This window comes from Dermacentor variabilis, chromosome 6 (assembly GCF_050947875.1).
Source record: "Dermacentor variabilis isolate Ectoservices chromosome 6, ASM5094787v1, whole genome shotgun sequence".
Lineage (NCBI taxonomy): Eukaryota > Metazoa > Arthropoda > Arachnida > Ixodida > Ixodidae > Dermacentor > Dermacentor variabilis.
The window spans coordinates 75515325-75542574 of NC_134573.1; the positions used below are offsets into that span (position 1 = coordinate 75515325).

The following is a 27250-nucleotide window of genomic DNA, read 5'->3' on the forward strand; positions in this document are numbered from 1 at the left end:
GCGGTCACTAGCTGTCCTAAGTAGATGTATTCCTTTACCACTTCCAGAGCCACGCTACCCATCGCAAACTGCTGTTCTCTTCCGAGACTGTTCAAGATTACTTTAGTTTTCTGCAGATTAATTTTCAGACCCACCCTTCTGCTTTGCATCTCCAGGTCAGTAAGCATGCATTACAATTGGTCCCCTTTGTCACTAAGCAAGGCAATATCACCAGCGAATCGCAAGTTACTAAGGTATTCTCCATTAACTCTTATCCCCAATTCTTCCCAATCCAGGTCTCTGAACACCTCCTGCAAACATGTTGTAAATAGCATCGGAGAGATCGTATCTCCTTGCTTGACGCCTTTCTTTATTGGGATTTTGTTGCTTTCTTTATGGAGCACTACGGTGGCTGGAGCCGCTATATATAGCTTTCAGTATTTTTACATATGGCTAGTCTGCACCCTGATTCCGTAATGCCTCCATGACTGCTGAGGTTTCGACTGAATCAAACGCTTTCTCTTAATCAATGAAAACTATATATAAGGGTTGGTTATATTCCGCACATTTCTCTATCTGATTTATAGTGCGAATATGGTCTATTGTTAAGTAGCCTTTAAGGAACCCTGCCTATTCCTTTGGTTGACAGAAGTCTAAGGTGTTTTTGATTCTATTCGCAATTACCTTAGTTAATACTTTGTAGGCAACGGACTGTAAGCTGATCGGTCTATAATTTTTCAAGTCTTTGGCGTCCCCTTTCTTATGGATTACGATAATGTTAGCGTTCTTTCAAGATTCCGGTACGCTCGAAGTCATGAGGCATTGCGTATACAGGGGGGCCAGTTTTTCTAGAACAATTTGCCCACCATCCTTGAACAAATCTGCTCTTAGCTGATCTTCCCCAGCTGCCTTCCCCCTTTGCGTAGCTCGCAAGGCTTTCTTTACTTCTTCCGGCGTTACTTGTGGGATTTCAAATTCTTCTAGACTATTCTCTCTTTCATTATAGTCGTAGGTGCCGCTGGTACTGTATCAATCTCTATAGAACTACCCAGCCACTTGAACGATCTCATCCATATTAGTAATGATATTGCCGTCTTTGTCGCTTAACGCATACATCTGATTCTCTCCTATTCCTCGTTTTTTCACTGCTTTTAGGCTTCCTCCATTCCTCAGAGCATGCTTAATTCTATCCATATTATACCTCCTTATGTCAGCTGTCTTACAGTTGTTGAATAACTTGGAAAGTTCTGCCACTTCTATTCTACCTGTAGGGTTAGAGACTTTCATACATTGGCGCTTCTTGATCAGATCTTTCGTCTCCTGCGATAGCTTACTGGCATCCTGTCTAACGGAGTTAGCACCGACTTCTATTGTACACTCCTTAACGATGCACATAAATTGTCGTCCATATCTTCAACACTAAGGTCCTGTTCCTGAGTTAAAGCCGAATACCTGTTCTGTAGCTTGATCCAGAATTCCTGTATTTTCCCTCTTAACCATATCTCATAGATCGGCTTCTTAGGTACCAGTTAGGCTAATTCAAGTTCGTGCCATCCTATGGTCTCTGCAATGCACTTTGCCAAGCACGTCCACATCTTGTATGATGCCAGGGTTAGCGCAGAGTATAAGGTCTATTTCATTTCTAGTCTCGCCATTTGGGCTCATCCACGTCCACTTTCGGCTATCCCGCTTGCGGAAGACGTATTCATTATCCGCATATTATTCTGTTCTGCAAACTCTACTAATAACTCTCCCCTGCTATTCCTAGAGCCTCTGCCATATTCCCCCGCTGACTTTTCTCCAGCCTGCTTCTTAGCATTGAAGCATTGAAGCATTGAACCCTAGCATTGAAGTCGCCCATCAGTATAGTGTATTTTGTTTTGACTTTACCCCTCGCCGATTCCATTCATAGAAGCTTTCGACTTCCTGGTCATCATGACTGGATGTAGGGGCGTAGACCTGTACGACCTTCAATTTCTACCTCTTATTAAGTTTCACAACAAGACCAGCCACCCTCTCGTTAATTTTATAGAATTCCTGTATCTTACCAGCTATATGCTTAGTAATCAGGAATCCGACTCCTACTTTTCATCTCTCCGCTAAACCCCGGTAGCACAGCACGTGCCCGCTATTTAGCACTTTTGTGCTTCGTTCGTCCTCCTAGCTTCACTGAGCCCTACTATATCCCATTTACAGCCCTTTAATTCCTCCAATAGCTCTGCTACACTCGCCTAACTACACAACGTTCCAGCGTTAAACGTTGCCGGGTTGAGATTCCTATGGCGGCCTGTCCGGACCAGGGATTCTTGGCAGCCTCTGCTGCGTCGAAGTTCTGATGGCCGCCGCGGTCAGTTGCTTCACAGCTGCTGGTATATCGCTACGTATATAGCGCTACGTATATCCTGGCATAGCCGAGCTAAGCGCTGCAAATTTTCTTTTTCTCCTCGCTTTTTTTGGCGATACGCCTTTCCGCTGGCAGCGTTACGCGCGAACTGTTATCGTCTCGCGCAGCGCACGATTTGCGCGCTGTGCACAAGCACACATGACTAGCGGTATCATTGAGTACTTCACGAATACTGTGGCAGAATAAACGGATCGCAGAGCATGATCACGGCCACTGGAACACGGTAGAAAATAGCATAGTTTCGGAACCTGTGCACGTGATTGCACGACCGCGGGAAGAAGGAGACGAAGTGGAAGTACATCTCGCCTGCTTCGGTGTGAAGTAAAGCAAAAAACATGCAGACATTCTGTTTTTGTGTTTTAATATTTCTCTAAACATTAGTTCGTTAATTCAAGCAACAGACCACACAATTAACAGATGTCTTGAAAAATTCTCGAAGCCACGTGCGACTACGAGTGACGTCGCACTGCAGACTCGAGTACGTAGGCGCAGGGACGCGAGTACGTCATCCTCCGGCTTGGAGCACGGCCGCCGCGAGGAGAAGGAAAAATGGTGTTCGGTTTGAAATTTCAGATCTTTCCATGGCTCGTAGCGATGTAATACTTTGCAGACAGTATCGTCATCGCGCAATGTATGCGCTGCGCTTGTCAGCTCAAAATGGCCAGACCTGATGAGGGGCCCTTTAAAGGAGAAGCTTAAGCGTCGTCCAAATTGTTGATTTGGTCTTACCGAAGTGAACTTGAAACGCACGTGAGAGCGTGCGCACCCAAGGAACGCGCGGACAACACAGGCTACCGAAAACGAGAGAGAGGGTGACGTGGCTTCGGCGCAATGCCCTTTCCCCTGACGCAACACCTCTCGCGCTACTGCAGCAGCACGTGCTCGCCTTCGCCCGCGCTGCTCTTTCGAGGCGCGCTCATGACATGGCAATCGAGAGCATGCGCGGCCAAGAAACGCGCGGAGAACACAGGCTTCCGAAAACGAGAGCGAGGGTGACGTGGCGTCGCGGCAATGCCCTTTCTCTTCACGCAACACTTCTCGCGCTACTGCAGCAGCAAGTGTTCGCTTTCGCCCGTGCTGCTCTTTCGAGGCGCGCTCGTGACATGGCAAGCGAGGGCGTGCGCGGCCAAGGAACGCGCGGACAACACAGGCTTCCGAAAACGAGAGCGAGGGTGACGTGGCGTCGCGACAGTGCGTTTTCCCTTCACGCAACACCTCTCGCGCTACTGCAGCAGCACGTGTTCGCTTTCGCTCGCGCCTGCTCTGTCCAGGCACGCTCATGACTTGGCAAGCGAGGGCGGGCGCGGCCAAGGAACGCGCGGACAACACAAAGGCTAACAAAAACGAGATCGAGGGTGACGTGGCTTCGGCGCAATGCCCTTCCCCTGACGCAACACCTCTCGCGCTACTGCAGCAGCAAGTGCTCGCTTTCGCCCGTGCTGCTCTCTCGAGGCACGCTCGTGACATGGCAAGCGAGGACGTGCGCGGCCAAGGAACGCGCGGACAACACAGGTTTCGCAAAACGAGAGTGAGGGTGACGTGGCGTCGCGGCAATGCCCTTTCTCTTCACGCAACACTTCTCGCGCTACTGCAGCAGCAAGTGTTCGCTTTCGCCCGTGCTGCTCTTTCGAGGCGCGCTCGTAACATGGCAAGCGAGGGCGTGCGCGGCCAAGGAACGCGCGGACAACACAGGCTTCCGAAAACGAGAGCGAGGGTGACGTGGCGTCGCGACAGTGCGTTTTCCCTTCACGCAACACCTCTCGCGCTACTGCAGCAGCACGTGTTCGCTTTCGCTCGCGCCTGCTCTGTCCAGGCACGAAAGTGACATAGCTTCACAGCCAATGGGAACTCCGTCGAGGTGCGCTCATGACGTGGCGTCGCAGCCAATGGGACTTTAGGTGCTGTATCACTGCTAGAATATACAGGCATCGGCTTTTTCGCCCAAAGGCCAGTTGACGCTTTCCCCTCAAAAACGGGGAATCTGAACTGCGGGCCACCTTATCCCTCTGCTTGTCAAATATTACTCTAGTTCAATTCAGGATGCGATGCACTGCGACACATGACTGATTTACTAACGGTTATTTCACGCTGGGAGGGATGTTCGACAAACCGTGTTCCGGTAGCAGTAGATATGTAGTTCGTCGTGATGCCATTAGTCAAATAATATTGATTTTACTTATGGTTTTAGTCGGTGATGCGAGCCTACTTAAGGATAAAAATGAGACGTTATTTCTTCCACTAAGTAGAAATTTATATGTACTCTAGTTAGGACGACTCAGTAGAAAGTTCTGAAAGGGTCTTTAAGCGACAATTGCTCTCTTTCAAGAGAGTACGCTGTAGCTTGGAATTCTATAATGTGATGGACGCACTTATTTACGATCCATCGTAATTTCCGACTGCAGTACATGGTATGGGACTTCGGTTAGTTTGGGTCATATGAACATCACGTGCATCATTACGTACAACGAAACACCTGTAGACGTGACTAATGTCCCCGTTGTCTCCCCTGTCCCCGTTCACGTTTCTTTCTCCTCCAGGGTACTCAGACATGGAACTGGAAACAATACTTCCATCCCTTCGAAGCCCTTAACCTGGACTATCTACAAGACGACAGCACGGTGAAGCTGGCACATCCGAAATATCTACTCGGCCTTGATGAGTACCTTGAAACTTGGGTGCGAGCGTAAGGACTCGATGCCGCTTCAATACATTTCCCGCCCTAGCTTCGCAATTTTTGGCCGCATCACAGACGCTGTATTTGTAGTCGTTGCACAAAGAGGTGTTTGATTTTGTAGTTACTTTTTTTTTCCTAGCATTGAATTAGAGGTGCTGCAAATTCAGTGGAGTGCGTAGAACCGATGTGACCACGACGCGTACCACGTGCAGGTCTTCAGACTTGGACAGATATGCTTTAATGTTGTACCACAATACCGATACAAGATATAGAGATCATATTTGTTTGAGATGCAAATGATACAGGATAAAGATCATCATCAACATAATAATAATCATCAGCCTATATTATGTCCACTGCAGGGACGAAGGCCTCTCCCCGTGATCACCAATTACCCCGTTCCTGCGCCAGCTGATTCCAACTAGCACCCGCAATTTTCTAATTTCGTCGCACCGCCTAGCTTTATTTCATCCTCTACTTCGCTTCCCTTCTCTTGGTACCCATTCTGTCACCCGAATGGTCCAACGGTTATCTACTCTACGCATTACATGACCTGCCCAGCGCCTTTTTTTCTCTTCTTGTCAATTAGAACGTCGTCTATACCCGTTTGCTCTCTGATCCTCACTGCTCTCTTTCTGTCTCTTAAAGTTATGCTTTGAATTCTTTGTTCCATCGCTCTTTGCGTAGTCTTTAAGTTGTTCTCAAGCTTCTTTGTCAGTCTCCAAGTCTCTGCCCCATATGTCATCACCGGTAAAATGCACTGATTGTATACCTTCCTTTTCAATGATAACGGTACGCTTGTAGTAAGGAGCTCACTACGTCTGCCGTATGATATCTAACGCATTATATTCTGCTGTGAATTTTCTTCTCATGGTCAGGGTTCCCTGTGATTAGTTCACCTAGGTAAACCTACTCCTTCACAGACTCTAGAGGCTGACTGGCGATCCTGTTCTTGTTCTTGCCCGGTTATTCATTATTATCTTGGTCTTCTGCATATTAATCTTCAGCCCGCCACCCTGACACTCCCTCTGTTAAGGTCCTCAATCATTTGTTGTAACTCTTCGACAGTGTTGATGAGTAGAAAAATGTCACCGTCAAACCAAAGGTTGCTGAGGTATTCGCCGTTGACCGTTACTCCTAAATATTCCCAAGTTTAATAGCATGAATATTTCTTCCAAACACGCAGTGAATAGCATTGGAGAGATTGTGTCTCCTTGTCTTACTCCTTTAAATATATATACATATATATCACTTGTCGATATAAGTGTGCACCTCCCCGTGGTCCTTCCCTTCGGCAATCACCATGCAAACAGTAGTCCTCTCCTAGTTCTTCCTCTTTTATATTATCTCCTTTCCTACACGTCCCTTAGCCACCATTCTTTGGCATACGTAACATGATTTCACATACCGCTTCACATCACTCTGCACCCCGATTCAAAAGAACTCTTCCGTGATCCTTTCTAACGTGTTTTTTATTCCTTGGTGACCTGCCATTACACTATCGCGCCCTATGTTCAGTACTGTATCCCTCAGCTCTTTCGGGACCATCTACTGTAGTACTTCTTTACCTGAACTAAGCGCACACTTTCGGTACAATAGACTATTCTTCTTTATAAACTACACTACTGTCCTACTCTTTTTCGTTCACACCAGTTCCCCTACTTTTAGTTTATACTTTCATATGGACTCATCCTCGTTCTGTAATTCTTTAAATTCTGCTGCGGTTATATTTAATCCGTTAATGGCTGTAGCTTGAAATGATGTCAGAGGTTTCGTACCACTACTGCTTGCTCGTCTTTGTACTACAGCCGCTACCTCTGTTTCTTGCATCCCCTCTTTTTGCGCTTCTAAGAGTTCTTTCTCTTACACGTTCTTCATTGTCCTCTTCCAACTTGGGTCTGGGTCGTCTGCCTTCCTCACCCCAGGTACATCTCCCGCAGTCAAATCACAAAGGGGGTCCTCCACACATCTAGCTGTGACCAGCCCTGTATAAAAGGGTGTCTATATTTGAATCTCTCTTGATTTCTTTATGCAAAAAAGGTGAGGCGTGCAGACAGGACACAAGAGAAGTCAACAACACGAACGCCGACTATCAACTGAAGGGAGCACTGAGGCGAAAGAGGAAAGAAGACAGAAAACTTATCTACGCCTGCTCTGGAATGGTATCACCACGTGTCAGTCGGGTACATGTGCCGGTCTACGTGAGAGATAGCTGTTAAGGCACTTAATCTCTTGCTTATGTAATCGAAGGTTGACTCACGCACGCATTTCCACCATTAATGATATGCCATGCCTCTACCACAAAATGCGTATCTTCGTTCTTGTGCCTGTACAATATCGGGCATTCATCAAACTATGGCATGCAGTTACAATCTTGGCAATGTAGGGAAAGATTAGAAGGCGATCCACCGGTTAACGACCTCTTATGTTCCATTAGCCTCTGATTTATACACCACCCCGTTTGCCCTACGTAGAACTGGCCACAGCTAAAGGGAACTTTATAAACTACACCCATACGACAGCTAGTAAAACTATTGTTCTTATTGTGCTTCAATGGACAAATAACTGTTCTTTTTCTGCTGTTTACCTGTTCCTTTTTCCTCTGCACGGCAGCGCATGTCGTACGTAGCTAAATGGGAGCAGTGAAAGCAACATTAACATCATGTCTACTTGCAACTTTTTAAAACATGTGTGATACTGAATGAATGTACGGAATAGCCACTACTCTTTTTTGCTAATACTGCTTTCTGTAATCACGTCCGTTCTCCTCGAAACAGACTTCTTTAGGCGTTCAGCCTCGGTAGCCAGTGTTACACTAGGATAACCTGCTTTTAATGGGCGCCGGACCGGTGCATTAAAACTGGCGCTTATTTTGTGCATGCAGGATCTGGTGAGAGAAGACTTAAGGCACGAAGTGGCAATTGCGTTTTTTTCTAGTTTGGAATGCTTGCATTGAAAGTTTAACAACGGTTTCGAAGAACTTGAGAAGTACTACCAGCAAACGTGTTTTCGTTCGAAGGCAAAGGAAATGTCTAGAAACCATTAGCTGTGGCCAGTTCTACGTAGCGCAAACGGGGTGGTGTATCAAACAGAGGCTAATGGAACATAAAAGGTCGTTGACCGGTGGATCGCCTTCTACTCTTTCCCTACATTGCCAAGATTGTAACTGCAGTCCAGAGTTAGATGAATGCGCGATATTGTACAGGAACAAGAATGAAGATTAGCGTTTTATGGTAGAGGCATGGTATATCTATAATGGTGGAAGTGCGTGCGTGAGTCAACCTTCGATTACTTTACATAAGCACGATATTAAGTGCCTTAGAAACTATCTCTCACCCGCCGTGGTTGCTCAGTGGCTATGGTGTTGGGCTGCTGAGCACGAGGTCGCGGGATCGAATCCCGGCCACGGCGGCCGCATTTCGATGGGGGCGAAATGCGAAAACACCCGTGTGCTTAGATTTAGGCGCACGTTAAAGAACCCCAGGTGGTCAAAATTCCCGGAGTCCTCCACTACGGCGTGCCTCATAATCAGAAAGTGGTTTTGGCACGTAAAACCCCAAATATTATTATTAGAAACTATCTCTCGCGTAGACCGCCACATGTACCCAATTGACACGTGGTGATACCATTCCAGAGCATGCGCAGATGAGTTTTGTGTCTTCTTTATTTTTTCGCCTCAGTGCTCCCTTCGGTTGATAGTCGGCGCTCGTGTTGTCGACTTCTCTTTGTCCTGTCTGCACGCCTAACCTTTTTTGCATATAAAATCCTTACCAACTAGCTCAGCTTTGTGTCGTTCTCTTGATCTCTTTACACATGCCATCTTATCTACGGATGTACTCCTGCATTCGTCTGCCCCGTGACCTTTCTTTTGGCACAACCGACAAACCACCAGTGCTTCGGGACGATTACCTCCCACTCGGCGGTTCACCGCTAAATGACCTAACCGGTTACATAGAAAGCATCTCTGCGGTCCCCTATGTATACTACATTGCCCCTGTTTCTTCATCTTTCCTAGTGCTGTCGTGTGCGCATCTTTGTCGTCCTTTCCCAAATTTCTCAATCTATGTGCCTGTACGAACTGGTCGGTTTGTTTTGCCATTTGCTCCACAGTTTGTAGTCTTCTCTATTTTAGGAATATTGCCAAACTGCTGCTACACCTGGCAAGAAATTGTTCACCCACAACTTTGTCGCGAACCCCTTCATACGTTTTTTCGGTCTCGGACAGCTATATCCAGCTTTCAAGAGAATTCGTTAGTTAATACGCGAACTGCTTGTCTGATTTGAAACTTCAGGCTTACGTGACCGAAACTTCTTCCGTAACCCTTCTGTGGTCAACCTGAATCTCTGAGATAAAGTTTTCTGCACCTCGTCATAGTGTCATGACTCCTCTGCTGGCGTACGCCTAAAGACACTCAGAGCCTCACCTGCTAAACGCAGGCTTAAAGCGTTAGCCCACTTGCTTCTCTTCCAGCCTTGCCCGACTGCTATCCTTTCAAACCGATGAAAATACGCATCCAGGTCATCCCTCCGCTCATGGAAAGGTGCCATCAATTTCCTAGGGCAAATCTGTCTTGGCCTGGAAGAAGCTGAGTCAGATGACGCCGATCCAGGTGTACTCGTGCCGTTGCGAGAGCCCACGCCCATCTCTGCTAGTTTAATCTTCAACTCCTCAATTTCTTTTTCTCTTTTCAATTTCTTCGCCCGTTCGTCCCTGTTGCTTCCCCTTTTCTTGTTGAGTACACTCGAAGAACGTCATCGTCTCGTCTTTCGACAGGTTTAAATCTTTAGCTATCACCGCCAAATGTTCCCATTCCATCTCTAAACCACCAAGATCAGTGACAGGGCCAGAATAGAATCCTGGAATGTATCCTGGAACATTTCTTGGAACGTGTCCTGGAACGGATCCTGTCACGCTCGCCAGTTGTCGCGTGTCACCGATCTCGGGGCGCGCGGATGTTACTAAAGATGGGTTTGGGAACGCAGAGCAGCACAGCAAACAGATTTTAATCAAACTCTACCCCAAATTCAAAATAAAATTCACTCAAACTAAAACGCAATGAAGGAATGGTAGCACTTATGTAACCTACTTAATAATCACTAAACATGTCATTATCCCGTCTGCGTTAGTCCTTGGCATTTTCTACACGATATTCAGGCAACCCTAGCCTATGGCTGCGACGCTACTCGAAAGAACCGTTCTTACTGACTTTCATCGTCGAACGGATCTCCCCAATTTGATGCGTGTCGGATCTTCATCATAGTCGGTGTTCTCACCGACTCCGTAAACGTTGCTTCCTGGTGTTGGCCAGTCAACTCGTCCATCTCTTATGCCGGTATGCCGAACTCCATCGATGACGTGGCACCCCGGCCTCACTCATTAGGCCTAACTTCGGGTTGCGCCGCTACTTCTTCTTCGAGTACCGACAAGACGCTCCGGCGGCTATCGTACGGGCTGGTCTGCCTCTGAAAGGGGATCCTGCCTGGAGTTCCCGGCACTGCCGTGCGAGGTTTCAGCAGGCCAAAGGAGCCTCGCTCAAACATCGCCGAGGTCGACGGCCACACCCTAGACCGCCAGCGTCACGGACTTGACCGAACGTCCATGGCTCCCGTCGCCAGTGCGATGCTGACGCTACAACCTTCTTGACCCAGAGTCACGTCGATCATGCCATCTTGGCACCGCTTTTCCCTCGATCACAGCTCGGGTCACGCGGCTCGATGTGCACCGATACGCACACATCGTCGTCCCCTTGCTTTATGCGCTGAATGTCTCTTACATATGACACAGGGCGAAGTCCGAAGAATCGAAACCTGAGGCCTATTTTCTTGTTTTGCTGAGTGTTAAGTCTCTAGAGCTGATGAGCGCAAGTTCGCCCAGAATAAATCAGTTTTCCTGCGAAACGGCAGGCGTAACTGTTGGTTACATTTCTGATGGACCTTCGGGGTACGATTCCAAGCATCACACACGCCGGGAAATGTATCCCGCATCCTCAAAAGTTGCAGCCAACGGAGTTAACGCTTGTCCGCCAACGCACAAGTCAACGCATACGAGGTGAGTCACCCGAGTTTTGGTCCTCTTGTCGATTCATCAAGGGCAGCCGCGATAGTCAGCTTAGACGCTATTGGGATCGCTACTCAAGTGACCCCACCTCACGCTTTGATATATTCACTCCGGACACCAGAATCTTTTCCCGGAGACACATTCGAGGATGCTGAGGACTGGCTCGAAAACTTCGAGCATTTAGCCATATGTAACGATTGGGACGAAACGAAGAAACTGCGTTATAAGTACTTCCCGCTGGAGGAATCTGCACGCACGTGGCTTCAAGACCCCGAAGCGTTGTGGTGGTCGTGGGATGACTTAAGACGAGAGGTGCTCGGTACGTACCCGAGCATGGACCGCAGAGAGAGGGCGGAAGCTGCTTTTCAGGTGAGGCACCAACGCAGCATTGAAAGCGCGACCATATATATTAAAGAGATGCCCCCCTCTTTCGCCGAGCCAATTCAACCATAGCCGAGGACAAGAAACTGCGGCGCCTAATGCGCTGTGTGAAACGACAACACTTTCCCGGGCTGGTTCGTAATCCGCCCGCACTGTAGCCACTTTCTGATCAGAAGCGACGACCATGGAGAAGACGCTGCATCAACTTGTGTGCGAGGCAGTACAACAGAGATGCAAGCGTCGCATCATTAGACGTTGGGTCAGGAGCCCTCTCAAACATCGACGTGCCACTTGAAATAGTGAGTACTGTCGTAAGGGAAGATCTGCAGGAATTGCAGCTAGTTCAAAGCCCTTCTGCGATGCCCTCACTTGCAGATGTTGTACGCGAAGTGCGGCAAGTAATTTTTGAATCAGAGCCTCACGTACGGTCCCTAGCACAACCAGAGCGTCAGCTGCGGATATGATATGCCCAAGTTTTACAGAAGGACATTGGGCGCACTGACTCTGCCCTAACTACAGCCATGTACCAGATGCTTCCTTGCAGTATGCCGCCCATGGCGGAAGACCCCGTAAAAGCGATGTATGACGTAATGCACATCGGCGCCCTTTCATCCTCCACTGTGGAGAGGCAAGTAACCTGTATCAAGAATGTCAGTATCGCCGAGTGGGACTGCGTGGTTTCTCTACAAATTCACCTTGCCCTCGACACGGTGAGCGCCCTTACGAGATAGAAGCATTCCTCTCAGCGCGCCAAAGTATTCGGAACCCCCAGCAACATAAACCGTGACCGGCAGTACCTATGCGTTGTCGGTCGCCGAGTCCGTGCCCATCCTCCATTTCACCGAGGCGGAATCCGCGAGGGAAAACGAGAGCCAGCGACCTATGGAGGCAAGGCCACTAAAGCACGGAAAACCGAAAGCCCTCCATCGCTAACCCGACGAGGCGACGGCGGTGACGCAGCGACGAACAAATGCAATGACGGCTACGTTACTTCTGAGTTGCATGTCACTGTCGACGACTTACAAATGACTGCATTAATAGACACTGGTGCGGACTATTCAGTTATTAGCAGTGTACTCTCCAGAAAATCAAAAAAAAGGTATTGATCCATTGGACCGGACCTCCAATACGTACAGCCGGGGGACATTTAATCGAGCCCGTAGGAAGGTGCAACGCAAGAATCGAAGTTAAAGGCTTTATTTACGTCAGCAGCTTTATTGTTCTCCCCGAGTGTTCGCGTGATATGCTCCTGGGTTATGAACTGTTATACAAGCAAATGGCGCAATCATCAACTGGCGAGAACCCCGCGTGTTGTTTGTGTTGTGTGAGAACCCCGTGTGTTGTGTTGCACGGAAAATAATGTTACCATTTCTAATGTGGCACAAGCGCATATTTCCTCTCTGCATATTGTGGGTGAACACTTGACGGTGTCGGCATGGTGCAGTGTGACTAGTTGTAAGGAGTGATGCATTTAGCGAATATGAGGGGCTTGCAGACGGTAATGTCAGGGTGCTACTGGGAAAGCAAGTATGCGTGGCAAGGGTCCTGTTTACCTGCGTAACGGATGTGCGGATGCCTTCTTGACCAACTTTGGCAATGAGGCACAACACGTGGTGAAGGGAACAGCCATAGCAACACTTCATGACTATGTACAAGTTACGGATGTATCACCTCTCCATACACCATCACCATCCTCTCTGGCTTTAGTGTCCTTGCGTCTATAGATATTGATCGAGAGGTGTCATCACTACAAACACATGTGATTGTGAGCTTGGTCAAAGAGTTCGCTGAATGCTTCTGTACTTCATCGAAATTGCAGCGTACGCAGGTTGCAAAACACCGCGTTGTGTCGAAGAACCTGTAAAACCAGTGCGCCATTACCCGTACCAAGTAGCTCCAAAAGAAATGGAAGCGATATGGAGGCAAGTATAGGAAATGCTCAAGCACGACGTAATCCAGCCATCCAATAGCCCCTGCGCATCCCCGGTGTTTAAAAAGAAGAAAAACACCCACGCTTTTGTGTTGATTATAGGCAACTCATGAGATCTCGTCACGAAACAGGATGCATATCCCCTACCAAGCATCGACGACACCTTGAGAAAATACGCGATGCTCACTTCTCTGCTTTGGACCTTAAAAGCGGGTACTGTGAAAGAAAAGTGGACCAGCGAAATCGTGAAAGAACGGCATCTGTACGAGTTTAAGCTGTTTCCATTTGGTCTATGTTCCGCGTCCGACACCTTCCTGCGAATGATGCACACTGTTCTCACCGGACTAAAATGGCAGTCGTGCTTCGCCTTCCTTGATGATGTGATGGTCTTTTCCACTACATTCGAGCAGCACATGCAGCGACTGAGAGTAGTTATGGATGCCATGCGCACATCCTCGACAAACGAAACTTCGACCCCAGTGGCGAGACGTTTCTACTCTTCGTGGCTTCATCGCCATGAGCTGAGGTCTTAGAAGCTTGCCATGATGACCCTTCAGCTGGTCACTTAGGTGTTAGTAGTGCTCTGGCGAGAACGCGCCAACCCTTGCACCAATATTACTGGCCGAAGCTGATGAAGTCAGTGCAGCACTATTTCAAATCGTACCGAGATTGTCAAATGCGCAAAACACCGCTTTTCAAACCAGCAGGCCTTCTGCAAGCAATACAGCCACCAGCAATACGATTTTAATAGATAGGAGTGGATTTACTTCGGCCATTTCCTGTTTCGTCCTCAGGAAAGCGGTGGATTGTGGCAGCAACGGATTATCTGACGCGGTATACCGAGAGTTCTTCTATCACAAAAACAACCACCATTGAAATGGCTCAGTTTTTCGTAACACACAGTATTACGACACGGCGCACCTAAGGGTATCATAATAGACAAAGGAACAGCTTTTATGGACCGCCTGTTGCAGTCTGTTATGAAACTAACACATTCTGATCATAGAAAAACTACGGCATACCATCCGCAGGCAAACGCCCTGATGGAACGGCTCAATAGAAAGCTCGCCGACATGATCTCGATATACGTGGGCATGGAGCATCGAATGTGGGACAGTATTATGCAATACGTTACCTTTGCGTACAATACTGTAGTGCGAGACGATACGTTTCACGCCATTTGAAGTTGCTTACGGTCGGTCCGCATAACAACGACACTTGACGCGATATTACCAGTGAACATCAGCGAAGATGACCCTGACGTCATTAAATACACAAAGAGGGCACAAGGCGCATAACAATCGGCAAGGCACCGCATCATACGACGGCAATGCGTCGATGCAAACCAGTATAACGTAACGCGAAGAGATCTGCAGTAGAGTCCTGGACACAAAGTGCGGGTATGAACATCTATGCGTACGCCCCGCCTTTCGGAATAGCTACTGCGCCATTATTTTGGCCCATCTAGAGTACTGCGCCGACTGAGCCCCTATAACTACGAGGCAATTCACAAAGGTGAAATGTGCTCCACACGACGTAGGACCCGCCCAGAAGTCGTACTCGTAGTAAGAATGAAAGCTTACTACAAAGGCATTTAAAGCAGATTTGGTACTTGTGGCGACGAATAGCACCGGCCATAACCTGAGCTATGTTTCTTTTAAACTGTTGGCCTCTCTAGGCCTTTTACACATAGGGACGATGCTTCCTCGTAGGGGGACTAATGCTGCCGGTATAACGAGAACGAAAACGCGCCCGCCGCATCTTAGCTGTGTCCCAAAGAGCCGCCGCACTACAACCGTTAAGCAAGGCACCGCAAGGCAACGCCGCGCCCCACGTGCCCACACGACGTACTCACAGACCGCCCACTCGTGCTCGAGAATCGGATGGATGGCACGTGACAGGAGGAGCAAAAGAAGAGGGCGACGTTCGAAGAATCGAAGCTGGACAGCCATTTTCTCGCTTTGTTGAGTGTGAAAAAATTATGCGGTTTTACGTGCCGAAACCACTTTCTGATTACGACGCACGCTGTAGTGGAGGACTCCGAAAATTTTGACCACCTGGTGTTCTTTACCGGGCGCCTAAATTTAAGTACACGGGTGTTTTAGCATTTCGTCCCCCACGAAATGCGGCCGTTGTGACCGGGATTCGATCCCGCGACCTCGTGCTCAGCAGCCCAACGTCATAGCCACTGAGCAACCACGGCGGGTATGTTGAGTGTTGAGTCGGTTGGGTTGACGGGCACAGGTTCGCCCAGAATAAATCAGTTTTGCTTAGAAACGGCTAGCATAACTGCAGGTTACAATATATATATATATATATATATATATATCTGTTCCGGAGTACGTAGACACATTCAGTTGTGTCACTTTCTTGTTATGTAAAAATGCTGTGTGCTACATGAACAGCTAGCCTGGGTGATAAAGTTGCAGGGAGATACATACTGCGGCGATCGTGAAGTTGTAGAGCACACGCCGAATGTTTCAGCCTACATCTGTCCTTTTTTTGCGTCGGGACAGAGTCTGGGGGAGTGTTCAATCGCCTGACACATTGCCATGACTAGTGTTTTTAAGTAGCCCGCTCGACACTATTTTTAGCTTCTTTGTAAACTCAAACACCGTTCACAGATTGCCATATTACCGGCAACAGTACCGCGTGATAAAACAGGAATTGCCGTGTGAATGGCTGTAGCAAGGCTGGTAGGAAAATCTTTTCACGCCTTGCGCAAGTGCAATACGTTTGAAATGTTGTCATGCCGCGCGAGTGATTTCGTTGAAGAAAATCGCGAAACGACTGTGAGTTACCAATTGCAGGAAACTCTCGTTAAGACGAACTCGGTTAAGCCAAATTCTCGAATATAACGAAAAATGTTGCGAACGTTTGTTTGGTTTTCCATAAACTCAATGATAAAAAATCCGCTTAAGACGAACCGCCTCAGACGTACTCTTCTGTAAAGACGAACGTTCGGGGTGACTGTCACCGCTACCGATCCCGGAGGCTACGGTGCCTCGATGAGCCGCGTTCGGGGTCACGCGCATCAAGACACCCTACTGGAGGGCTGCGGCGCACATCGCCCGTGGACAGAGGCTAAAACAAGAGGAGCAAACAGACAGTGACGTTTCCCATCGTGAACATGGGTGACACGCAAGCGTGTCGGTCCTAAAGTGGACACGAAGCAATTGGCCCTCAGTGAGCGTAGACTGTCTGCATCGCAGACTGTATTCAAGACAGGGCTCTCGCGGCCGCGCCGTACATAGTAGCCACCGGAGTACAACGCTTCTTTTATTCGCTTACTAACTAAATTAACAAGCATGGTGTGAGCGCGCACAGGCTAACATGAACACATAACACTTGATGACCGAGGACGCTCTCTGTCAGAACTGTGGCGTGAGGAATTGGGGCAGCAGTAGCGAGCGAAGTGACCTTCACGCCGTGTATCGCTTCAGCGCAAATTGAGTGGTCAGAACACAGCGTATGCAAAGTTTTGAGCCATCGGCCCACCTAGACTGTGCCCCCAAAGCAAAACGCTTTCAAGTTAAAGCCTGCGCGACCGCGCGTCGCCTAAGTACCACAGCCCCCTCCCTCACCTTCCAATGTCATGCGTGCGACGGAAGACGGCGCGCTTCCCCCTCCCCTTTCTTCCCTTGCGCACACGAGATTGAGCAGCCATCGTCGGCTCACCGTCGCCAGCTTTTACTCACACACACAGCGTACGGCGCGAGGACGATGTTATCACGAGACCAATATTACACCGTGCACGAGACGAGCCAGATACGTCCGCATCGGACACTAAACCTGTAGTAAGTTCCATAGGACGTCAACCCAGTGCGCGTCTGCCTGCCTTTCTCCGCAACGCTTCGTTTTTCCTTCCCCACTTCGCTTAACGTCACCTAGACACTTTCATCTTATTTTGCGTTGCTTCGCCAGGCGCTCAGCGCGCTCTTTCATACTTTCACTAGCTTGGAGGCTGCACCCATGACCTGTGAGGTAGCAAATGCCCTGTTTAGCTCCCTAGTGAACTTTTTTTCAGCAGCACAATGGCACAGAATGACGTTTAAGGTCATTAGGTGAAATGACATCGTTTGTGGCACCTAGCCAATTTGCACAGAAGCGCGAAACGTCCATCACGGACTGGATGTAACCAAGCAAGAGTACAACTTGAAAACAGTTTTCTATTATGCTCTACGAAATAAATGCTTTTTATGTTATTTCGCCTCCGTTTTATGTCTATGTCATTTACCGTTTTGAAGCAAAATATTTCGATGCACCTGGTTATGCTGCCAATTATTCTTCTGATAAGACGAACAAATTTTCATTATCCCTTCGAGTTCGTCTTAAAGGGACTCTACTGTATGTTGCTGCGGACGCTTTACATTAGCGGTTAAGTAGAGTAAAGTAGCTAGGTCATTGCGGCACTAGCTCAGCTTGCTCTCTAATTCTGGGCCACAGGATGACGCTTCGAACGTTATGCCTGCCGTACCCGGTATCCCACAGTCAGCAATAAGCTTACGAAGAAGCTCGAACCGTATGTTGGCATTGTATTAGCTTTTCAAAGCTAGTTGAAATCTTTTTATTTACTTATTCATTAATAATACCTTGAGAATATCCAGAATACTACGGATGTAGGCACCAAGAAAGAAAGGAATGAAACGCTTATACGTAGTATACAAGAGCATAAAATTAATACGAAGCTAGTTATAGGAGTATAAGTGTAAAATAAGAAGCACCTTGCGATTGCTTAAAATTGCAAAACAATGCCGACCACACTCAAGATCACTCAGTAAAGAAATGCTCGAAAAAAATATGCATCACTGAAGCCTGTGGCTGATTGTGGGAGGTAAGTGAATGTCGTACATGTTTTCGGGCAGAAAATATATACCTTGTAGTATCTGAGCAACTCTTTACCAAATGCGACAGTAATGTTTAAGGCATAAGTACCGGAAATTGATTGCAGTGAGGAAATTCTGGGAGGCCCGAAATTAAGCCCGCCACGAATTTTTATTAAGCAGATTTTCGACCGTTTCTCAAGCTAGTTCTAGGATCTGACTTTTGATTCATAATTGCACTGATGGACTATCCTATTGCGGTTACGCTAATGTTATACTTATTAAAGGAGAACTGCGGTTGCCTGTAGGACTGTGAAAATGTACACCTTTATATGGGATCCTGGAAGTTGAACTATCTATTTTATTAAATAGGGTACAATAGCTACGCGTATACTGTTTTCAGGTGTAGCTTAGGACTAGGACTAGCTTGGACACAGTTTTCGCGAACAAGTAGAATCATCAAGTACAGAAACAAGAAAAGAATAGTAATAAGCTTGTCAATATTTGTGCTTACGACAAATATTTATGATATACAAACTTGACGACAAACGTATTCTAGGGCAATCCCCTATTCGGTGACATTATTAAGGCGTTTCGAAGAAATTTGCAGGGACAACATGGCCACAATTAGCACATGACCGGGGTAGTTGGAGAAGTATGGGAGAGGCCTTTGCCCTGCAGTGGGCGTAACCAGGCTGATGATGGTGGTGATGATGATGATGATTCTGAAGTATTAATAATCAAACTAAGCATCAGGTACGCAGACTTTGCATTAAGTGGCGGCTATTTCAATACAAAGGCCGATGTACCACGTGAAGCATCGGAGTGGGTGGTGAAAAGGGTAGCCAATCTTGTTTTTGCCAGCCGATAGAAGGAGTGTAGCTGTTATTAGCTCCACGTCGCTTCTGTACTGGTGCGCAGTACAGAGTCAGGTACGTCACATTGAGTGAGTGAGTGAAAACTTTATTGCAAATGTCCGGCGATTTGGGCGGGGTGGGGCCATAAGCACCCCAGCGTAGGTGACGGCCTCGAGTCCTTGGACTCGGGCGGCTTCCTCGGCGTGCCGGACGGCCCACAGTTGATCGGCGAGGTCGTGGCTGAGCAGGGCCGCCTCCCAACGCGCCTCTCAGTTCGAGGCTGCCATTTCTATCCCGTTCGTCGGGCACTCCTGCTGCTCGCTACCGGTGCATGCCCACAGCATGTGCTGCAGCGTCGCTCTGGCTCCGCACGCTTTGCAGTCGTCGGGCGGATAAATGTCGGGGTAGCAGAGGTGAAGGATTGCCGGGTTAGGATATGTGTGTGTCTGCAATTGCCTCCAGGCAACCCGCCTGTTTCTTGTTTAGTTTGGCGTGCGGTGGTGGGTATTTACATCTGTTCAACCCGTAGTGTTGCGTGATGTCTCTGAAAGTGGTCATGCGATCCCCCCCACGTTCACTCCCGCATCGCTCTCGCGGTGGGCGAGACGTCGGGATTGCCGGCGGGCGCCGCGGCTCGGCATGCAAGTCCTCGAGCCATGTCGTGGGCCGTCTCGTTTTCCGGGACCGGAGGCTCCGTGTGGGCGGGGGTCCATACGAGGAAACTGTCGTTTTTGCGGCAAATATTGCCGTGTTGAATTTGGAAAATGCGGGCCGCTTCCCGGGAGATCCGGCCGCTAGCGTAGTTGCGTATCGCTGCCTGCGAGTCGCTTATTATCACCTCGGCATCCGTGGTGGGGCTACCGCGAGGGCTATCGCTGCTTCCTCGGCTGTCTTCGTCTCTTCCGTGCGTATCGTCGCGCTCGCGACGCAAGTTCCGCTGTGGTCCGTGATTGCGACCGCGAAACCACGTCGCCGCGCGTAACGGGCTGCATCTACGTAAAGTTTCTTTGTTGCTGCCGTATTTCTTTTGTAAATCTCGCGCGCGCCTGTTACGCCGGCCAACGTGATGCGTCGGGTGCATGTTCTTGGGCAACGGCGAAACGGCGATGCGCTCGCGAATCGGTGTGGGTATCGTGACCTTTTCGCCCTGCTGTGTCTGGTAGCTGATGCCCAGCGTCTCGAGGATGTGTCGTTCGGTTCTGCTTTTTGACAAACGCTCGTACTGCGCGACGTTGTGAGTTCTATTATCTCGTCTAGGGTATTGTGTAAACCCTGTTCGAGAAATTTATCCGTGCTGGTATTGATCGGCAATCCTATGGCACGTTTGTACGCCTTGCGGATGAGGCGGTCTTGTTTAGTTCGTTCGGCCACCTGCCACTTAAAGTAGGAGGCGACGTACTTTATGTGACTGGTTACGAAAGCCTGTACCAGGCGGATCGTATTGCTTTCATTCCACTATGTCTGTTCGTGATACGTCTCAGTAACCGGATCGTTTCATTGACCGCACGCTCTAGTCTGCGTACGGTTTCGCCATTGTGGCCGTTGGCCGACAGGTGCAAGCCAAGTACCCTAATTTTGTGAACATGCGGGATGACGGTGCCGCCAGATGTGACTACTCTAATTTCTCTGTCGGCGCGCTCGGCTGCGGAATCGGCGTTCTTGGGTTTGCGGCCCCTGCGCGTGGGTCTGTAAAGCAGGAGCTCCGATTTGGACGCGGAGCATCCGAGGCCCGTGTCATGCAGATACTCCTGCACCGCGTCGACAGCCGCCTGTAAGGTTTGCTGTACGTGGCCGTCATTTCCGTCAGCAACCCAGAGCGTGATGTCATCGGCGTACAAACTGTGGTGGAGGCCTTCTATCTCTGCCAGTTTCTTAGGTAATGCGAGAAGCACGACGTTAAAGTGCATGGGCGAGATGACAGAGCCCTGCGGTGTGCCCGTGCAACCTATGTCTATGTCTTGCGATTCCAGTCTGCCGATCACTATGCGGGCATGGCGACCCGTAAGGAAGTCCCGTACGTAATCGTACATTCTCTCGCCCAGTCCCAATGCTCTTAAGCTTTCAAGTATCGCGGCGTGTTTTACGTTGTCGAACGCCTTTTTGAGGTCAAGACCGAGTATTGCTTTTGTGGATCGCGTGAGATTGTCTACAATGTGGTGTTTGAGTTGAATCATGACGTTCTGCGTAGAAAGGCCACGATGGAACCCCAGCATCGTGTGCGGCAGCATGTCTCGGTCCTCGAGGTAGTTGGTAAGGCGAGTGAGAACCGCGTGTTCCATGACCTTGCGGACGCAGGGCGTCAGGGATATTGGTCGAAGATTGTCGATCTGTACCCGTTTGCCCGGTTTGGGGATCATAATTATGCGCGCCGTTTTCCACGAGCTCGGTATCGCGCCGGCATTCCAGCACACGTTAATGTAATTTGTCAGCCGTTCTATCGACTCGTCGTCCAAGTTGCGAAGCGTTTTATTGGTTACACCGTCCGGGCCCGACGCCGATTTTCTGTTGAGCTTGTGCAGTACCGCCCTCACCTCTGCTACACTAAAGTCTTCATCTAGCTGCGCATTACTCTCCCCCGCGTACGCCGGATGCGCGACGGGGCTAGTTGCCTTGACGTAACGGGTTCGCAAGGCTTGTAGAAAGTCCGCGGACGTGCCTTCGTAGTCGTAAACTAGCTTGTTGATCTTATGCGCGTGCGCTGATTTGGTCTCCTCAGGATCCAAGAGATGCCGGAGTAGGTGCCATGTCTTGGCCATTCCTAGCTAGCTCTCCATACCGTTGCAAGTCTCCTCCCATTGCGTTTTGCATACCTGCAATGCGTGGTCTTCTGTCTCTGTTTAGCCGCGCTATGCGTCTGTGTAGCGTTCGATTGTGTCGTTGACGCTTCCACTTGTCTTGCAGGCTGGGCTTGGCTTCCCACATGTGTAGGAGTTTACTATCTATCACCTCTAGGTGTGCTTCCTGCGGTGCTTCCCGCGTTGCCGCTTCAACGTACCTCCTGAGCGTCGCGGTCCAGCTCTCGATGTCGTCGATAGCCTCGCTGCCGCGATTATGCTCTTTCCGGTCTTTGTGAAACGCGTCCCATTCTACCAGCCGATAGTGGTTGCCCTTGGTGCCGTCCCGATAACCGTGGTGATGGTAGTGCGGTCCCACATCGACCTGTATCTCGATCACCGAATGATCGCTACCCAAGTCCTCCTGCGTGGTATGCCACCGCGCGGCAGCGACGTTCTTCGTAAACGTGAGGTCGGGCGAAGTGTCCACACATACGCTGTTGCCCTTGCGTGTGGACGCGGAAGGGTCCGTAACGAGCTCCAGCCCCTCATTCTGCGCGTCTTCCCACAGGCGCTTACCCTTCGGCGTTTCGTACATGTACCCCCACACCGCGTGAGGCCCGTTGAAATCACCCGCGATGATTAAGGGCCCGTCGCCAGCTGCCTCGCTCGCCTTTCGCAGTAACGTGCTAAAGCGGTGTTTGCCTTTAGGTCTACTGTACATGTTCAATACAAACAGACCGCGCCCTTTCATCGGAATGAGCTCGATCAGTACGTGCGGTATTCTAACGTTCTTGAGTTCGCGTTGGGCCACGGTGAGGTTGCGTCTCACTAGCGTTGCAGCGGCCGGCGGTGCTCCCGCGGTCACGGCCTCGTCGATCGCTTTGTAACCGGCCAGCTTGACCGCGTCGTTGGTTTCTTGTAATAGTATTACGTCAGGCCGTCCCCGGTTGCGTAGGAATTGTTGATGCCCCCGTTCCCTCCTGTAACCCCTGCAGCTCCACTGCCAGATTGTGAACGTGTTCTGTGTGTTACGCTGTCGTGGACGTTGTGTTTGTGTGGTGTCGTGTCGAGCCATGCTGACTGTCCGCACTATTATTTGCCATCCCGATGATCCTGCACCTCTTCGTCTGGTACCGGCCTAAGGTACGGTTTCCCAGTCGTCCGTACCGGGCGACCCGCTGCGCCCGGGAGCCGCATTTCAATATTGTCTATGCGCCATTGGAGCGTCGCGACCATTTGAGTGAGTTGTGCTATTGCACTGCTCGGCTGTTCGGTTTGCGCGTTTTGCTGAGCTATTGCGCGGTTCAGTTGCGATGTTTGCTGCGCTTGTTGCATCATCATCGCGTCTACCTTGTCTTCGAGTCTGTCGACTCGCTCGCGGAGCTTCTGCTCGCGCGTTTGCAATTTGGTCTCGGTCTGTTGCGGGTCTAGCGCCTTGCGTTTAGTAGGAGCGGGCTGTGCTTCGCGTGCATCCATGACTTCCTCCGCGCTCTCGATCGTTCGAGCAGCCGCGTCTGCGGCGACGGGTTTGGTCAGAGGAGGAGGAGAGGGGGGTTGCTGGGGCCCCCTTTAAAGTGGTAATTTCGTTCTTTAGCCTAGCATTTTCCTGCTGTAGCGTTTTGCTGACGGATTCTAACTGATCCAGTCGCTTCTGTAACAGGCTTTCTGTTCCGTAGTTGCTACTCTGAGTGCTAGTGCTGCTTCTAGTTGCACGGGGGTTTCTATTAATGGCAGTCTCGGTTCGCGATAGCGGCGCACGAGGTGCGCCTCCGGAGGTGACCGCCGCCCAGCTCACCTGTGGGGAGTTGGATCCTCGTCCTCCTTCCGCTTCAGCTGCATAGCTGGCACGGGCCGTCGACCTGCTGCGAGGCCTCGCCGAGCGGGGGCGGGAGCCGGTGCGAGAGCGGGCTCGAGAACGAGTGCGGGAGCGAGTGCGGCTACGCGCACGGCTCTCCCTCCAGGTCGAGCGGCTGTCGGCGCTAGCTCGTCTCGGTGTGGGGCGTCGTCGGTAGCTCTCCTCTCATTAGTCGTAGGTGCTGCTGCTGCCGTAAGCGGCCGCACCCTCCACGCGCATTCTGCGTTCCCATTGTCGTCGCTTGACTAGGTACGGCGCCTTGTACTTGTTTTTGCACTTGCGGTCCCCGTAAGGTCACCCTTCCCACACAGTTGGCACACCGGGTCTCACCGATGGTCGTCGGACGGGTTGCTGCATCCGTACCCGCGGCACTTTTTGACGTTCGGGTTGGGGCACACATCGGTCCTGTGTCCCAGACGACCGCACTCGTAGCGCATGTCGACTTGTTTCTTGTAGACAGAGCACCTCATCAACATCCCGCCGTAGTTCACGTAACGGGGCACATAGTAGCCGTCAAAGAGGATGACTACGTTGCTCGTGTTCCCCATGCGCTTGGCATGCAAGACGTTCGGGTTTCGCTGATTCATGAGAGTTCTCACGACATCCGCCGGCTTTTCGTCTAGCGATATGCCCCTGATGATGCCTTTGGATGTGTTCTCCGGAGCCGCTCTGTAGGCTCTTGCTTCGAAGTCGCGGTCGCCAATGCGCAGCTTGCAAATGCTGCCGTATCGTCTAGCGCGATCCGGAGTGCTCACCACTATCAGGTTTTGACGCTCGTTGAGACAAACGCTGTCCTCCTCAGCTGCCTCGCGTCCCACGCCTGCTGCGTTGCGTATGTAGCAATGGACGCGGTCCTTCTGGTATTTCGACACGTTGATGCCGCCCCGGGGTCGCGCGATGATCTTGTAGTCGTCCGTGGGTACGTTGGACATTCGGCTCGCCATGGTGATCTTCCGCACGTAGTGCGTCGCTTGCTTTAGAGACGCCGCCTTCTTGGAGGACGCTGTCGCGGCTTGCTGGTTCGTCGCAGGGTCGTCGTCTCCCGCCGCCTTCTTGGTGTTACGCTTGATCTCGCACCATCCCTGCTGTTTTCCGAGCTCCGTCTGCGATATTTCCTCCCCTTCGACTTGCACGACTTCCACCTCGGAAGCCGGCGCAGCGGATCGGGGCGCCGCTGACGCTTAGGCCTACCGTGCCTTGTCTACTAGCCTGGCTGTCGTGCCGACGTGGCGACGCGGAAAATCTTCGAAAAGTGGCCTGGAAACGGGCTCACCTGCCGAAATCTGGTATCGAGAGAGTGCGTAAAACTTTCGCAAGCAGCTGGGAATACCGTGAACAGGATAGCTGTAGAGAATTCGCCGAAAACTACAGAAAACTTGCGGAGCCGGTGCGACGCGCGTCCGCACTCCGTGGCCCCCTAGCGGTTTCCCCTCCGTCACATTGAAATGGGAAAATATAGATTGTAAAACTTCATCAACATCTATGAACACAAATGCTTTACAAATCGTAGATAAAACGGAAATGTCTTCCAAGACGATTCTCTTCAGGTTCTAATATAAATGCAGACCATAATCGCGAAACTTAAAAGGTGTAAGTCCAGCGTGGTCTTGTCCTTTCCTTTTGCTTGTGCTCGCGTCCGTACTTCTTGGAACCTCCTATACATTAAGCATGACCAACTTGCCCAGCAAACACACATTGATAAACGTGAAATGTAATGGGAAATTTTTCTTAACTGCGTTTTTGCTTGCTCTCTTTGCTCGCAAAAAGATGTGTTCACAAAAGTACACAAACCCCCTGCGTAACTTAGCTAGCATAGCCTATTTAATAATATTAATTTACTGATACATTGAGGAGCTTGTATATTGAAACGGGTACTGATTTATCCTTTCCTCGGGAACTGCATTTCACCCGCTAAAGAGTTATCGCTCAGCGGCAAGACGTGCCTACGGATTTGGAACTTACTAGAAAGTTATCGTCAATTCCATATGCTGGGTGTGTTCTTCCCGAGCCGTGCGTAATCTGAACGTGTGCGTGCCGCGAATTGTGCACAACTTTCTAGAAGGCATTGGGCACCACCAATTACATAAGACCTTCGACGGGTGATATACGAAAGCCGACACGCCTGACCCGCAGATGAGATTTCGGCGATTGCAGACTCTGCTTGCCGCGGTCCTTGTGCTTCTTGTGCCACTTGCATTTGTGGGCACAGGTTCGCCCCAAAAAGTTAGTTTTGTGATTCGCAGTTTTGCTACGGTGTTGTTCACTGCCTGCGATACATTTGTGGTGCAAGTTGAGGCATTTCTTCTTGATGCCTCTCTCACTTTCTGTGTTTTTCACTGCCACTCATCGTCTTCGTCCGCCTGGTTACGCCCACTGCAGGACAAAGGCCTCTCCCATACTTCTCCAACAACCCCGGTCATGCACTAATTGTGGCCATGTCGTCCCTGCAAACTTCTTAATCTCATCCGCCCATCTAACTTTCTGCCGCCGTCTGCTACGCTTCCCTTCCCTTGGAATCCAGCCCGTAACCCTTAATGACCATCGGTTATCTTCCCTCCTCATTACAAGTCCTGCCCATGTCCATTTCTTTTTCTTGATTTCAACTAAGATGACCTTAACTCGCGTTTGTTCCCTCACCCAATCTGATCTTTTCTTATCCCTTAACGTTACACCTATCATTCTTCTTTCCATAGCTCGTTGCGACGTCCTCAATTTAAGTAGAACCCTTTTCGTAAGCCTCTATGTTTCTGCCCCGTAGGTGAGTACTGGTAAGACACAGCTATTGTACACTTTTCTCTTGAGGGAGAATGGCAACCTGCTGTTCATGATCTGAGAATGCCTGCCAAACGCACCCCAGCCCATTCTTATTCTTCTGATTATTTCCCTCTCATGATCCGGATCCACCGTCACTACCTGCCCTAAGTAGTAGATGTATTCCCTTACCACTTCTAGTGCGTCGCTACCTATTGTAAATTGCCGTTCTCTTCCGAGACTGTTAAACATTACTTTAGTTTTCTGCAGATTAATTTTTAGACCCACCCTTCTGCTCTGCCTCTCCAGGTCAGTGAGCGTGCATTGCAGTTGGTCCCCTGAGTTACTAAGCAAGGCAATATCATCAGCGAATCGCAAGTTACTAAGGTAATCTCCATTAACTCTTACCTTCAATTCTTCCCAATCCAGGTGTCTGACTACCTCCTGTGAACACGCTGTGAATAGCATTGGAGAGATCGTATCTCCCTGTCTGACGTCTTTCTTTATGGAGGACTACGGTGGGTGTGGAGCCGCTACAGATATATTTCAGTATTTTTACATACGGCTCGTCTACACCCTGATTCCGTAATGCCTCCATGACTGCTGAGTTTTCGACAGAATCAAACGCTTTCTCGTAATCAATGAAAGCTATATATAAGGGTTGGTTATATTCCGCACATTTCTCTATCACCTGATTGGTAGTGTGAATATGGTTTATTGATGAGTAGCCTTTACGGAATCCTGCCTGGTCCTTTGTTTGA

General features: G+C 49.7%; 1 protein-coding gene across 2 annotated transcripts in view; it reads left to right on the plus strand.

Moving 5' to 3' along the window:
* LOC142584878 (membrane metallo-endopeptidase-like 1) overlaps positions 1-27250 on the plus strand; it is a 301228-nt gene that overhangs the window by 113613 nt on the left and 160365 nt on the right. For both annotated transcript variants that reach the window (XM_075695197.1, XM_075695198.1), the window contains exon 6: positions 4921-5066. In XM_075695197.1, the coding sequence (XP_075551312.1) occupies positions 4921-5066 (146 nt within the window). The remainder of the gene's footprint in view (positions 1-4920; positions 5067-27250) is intronic.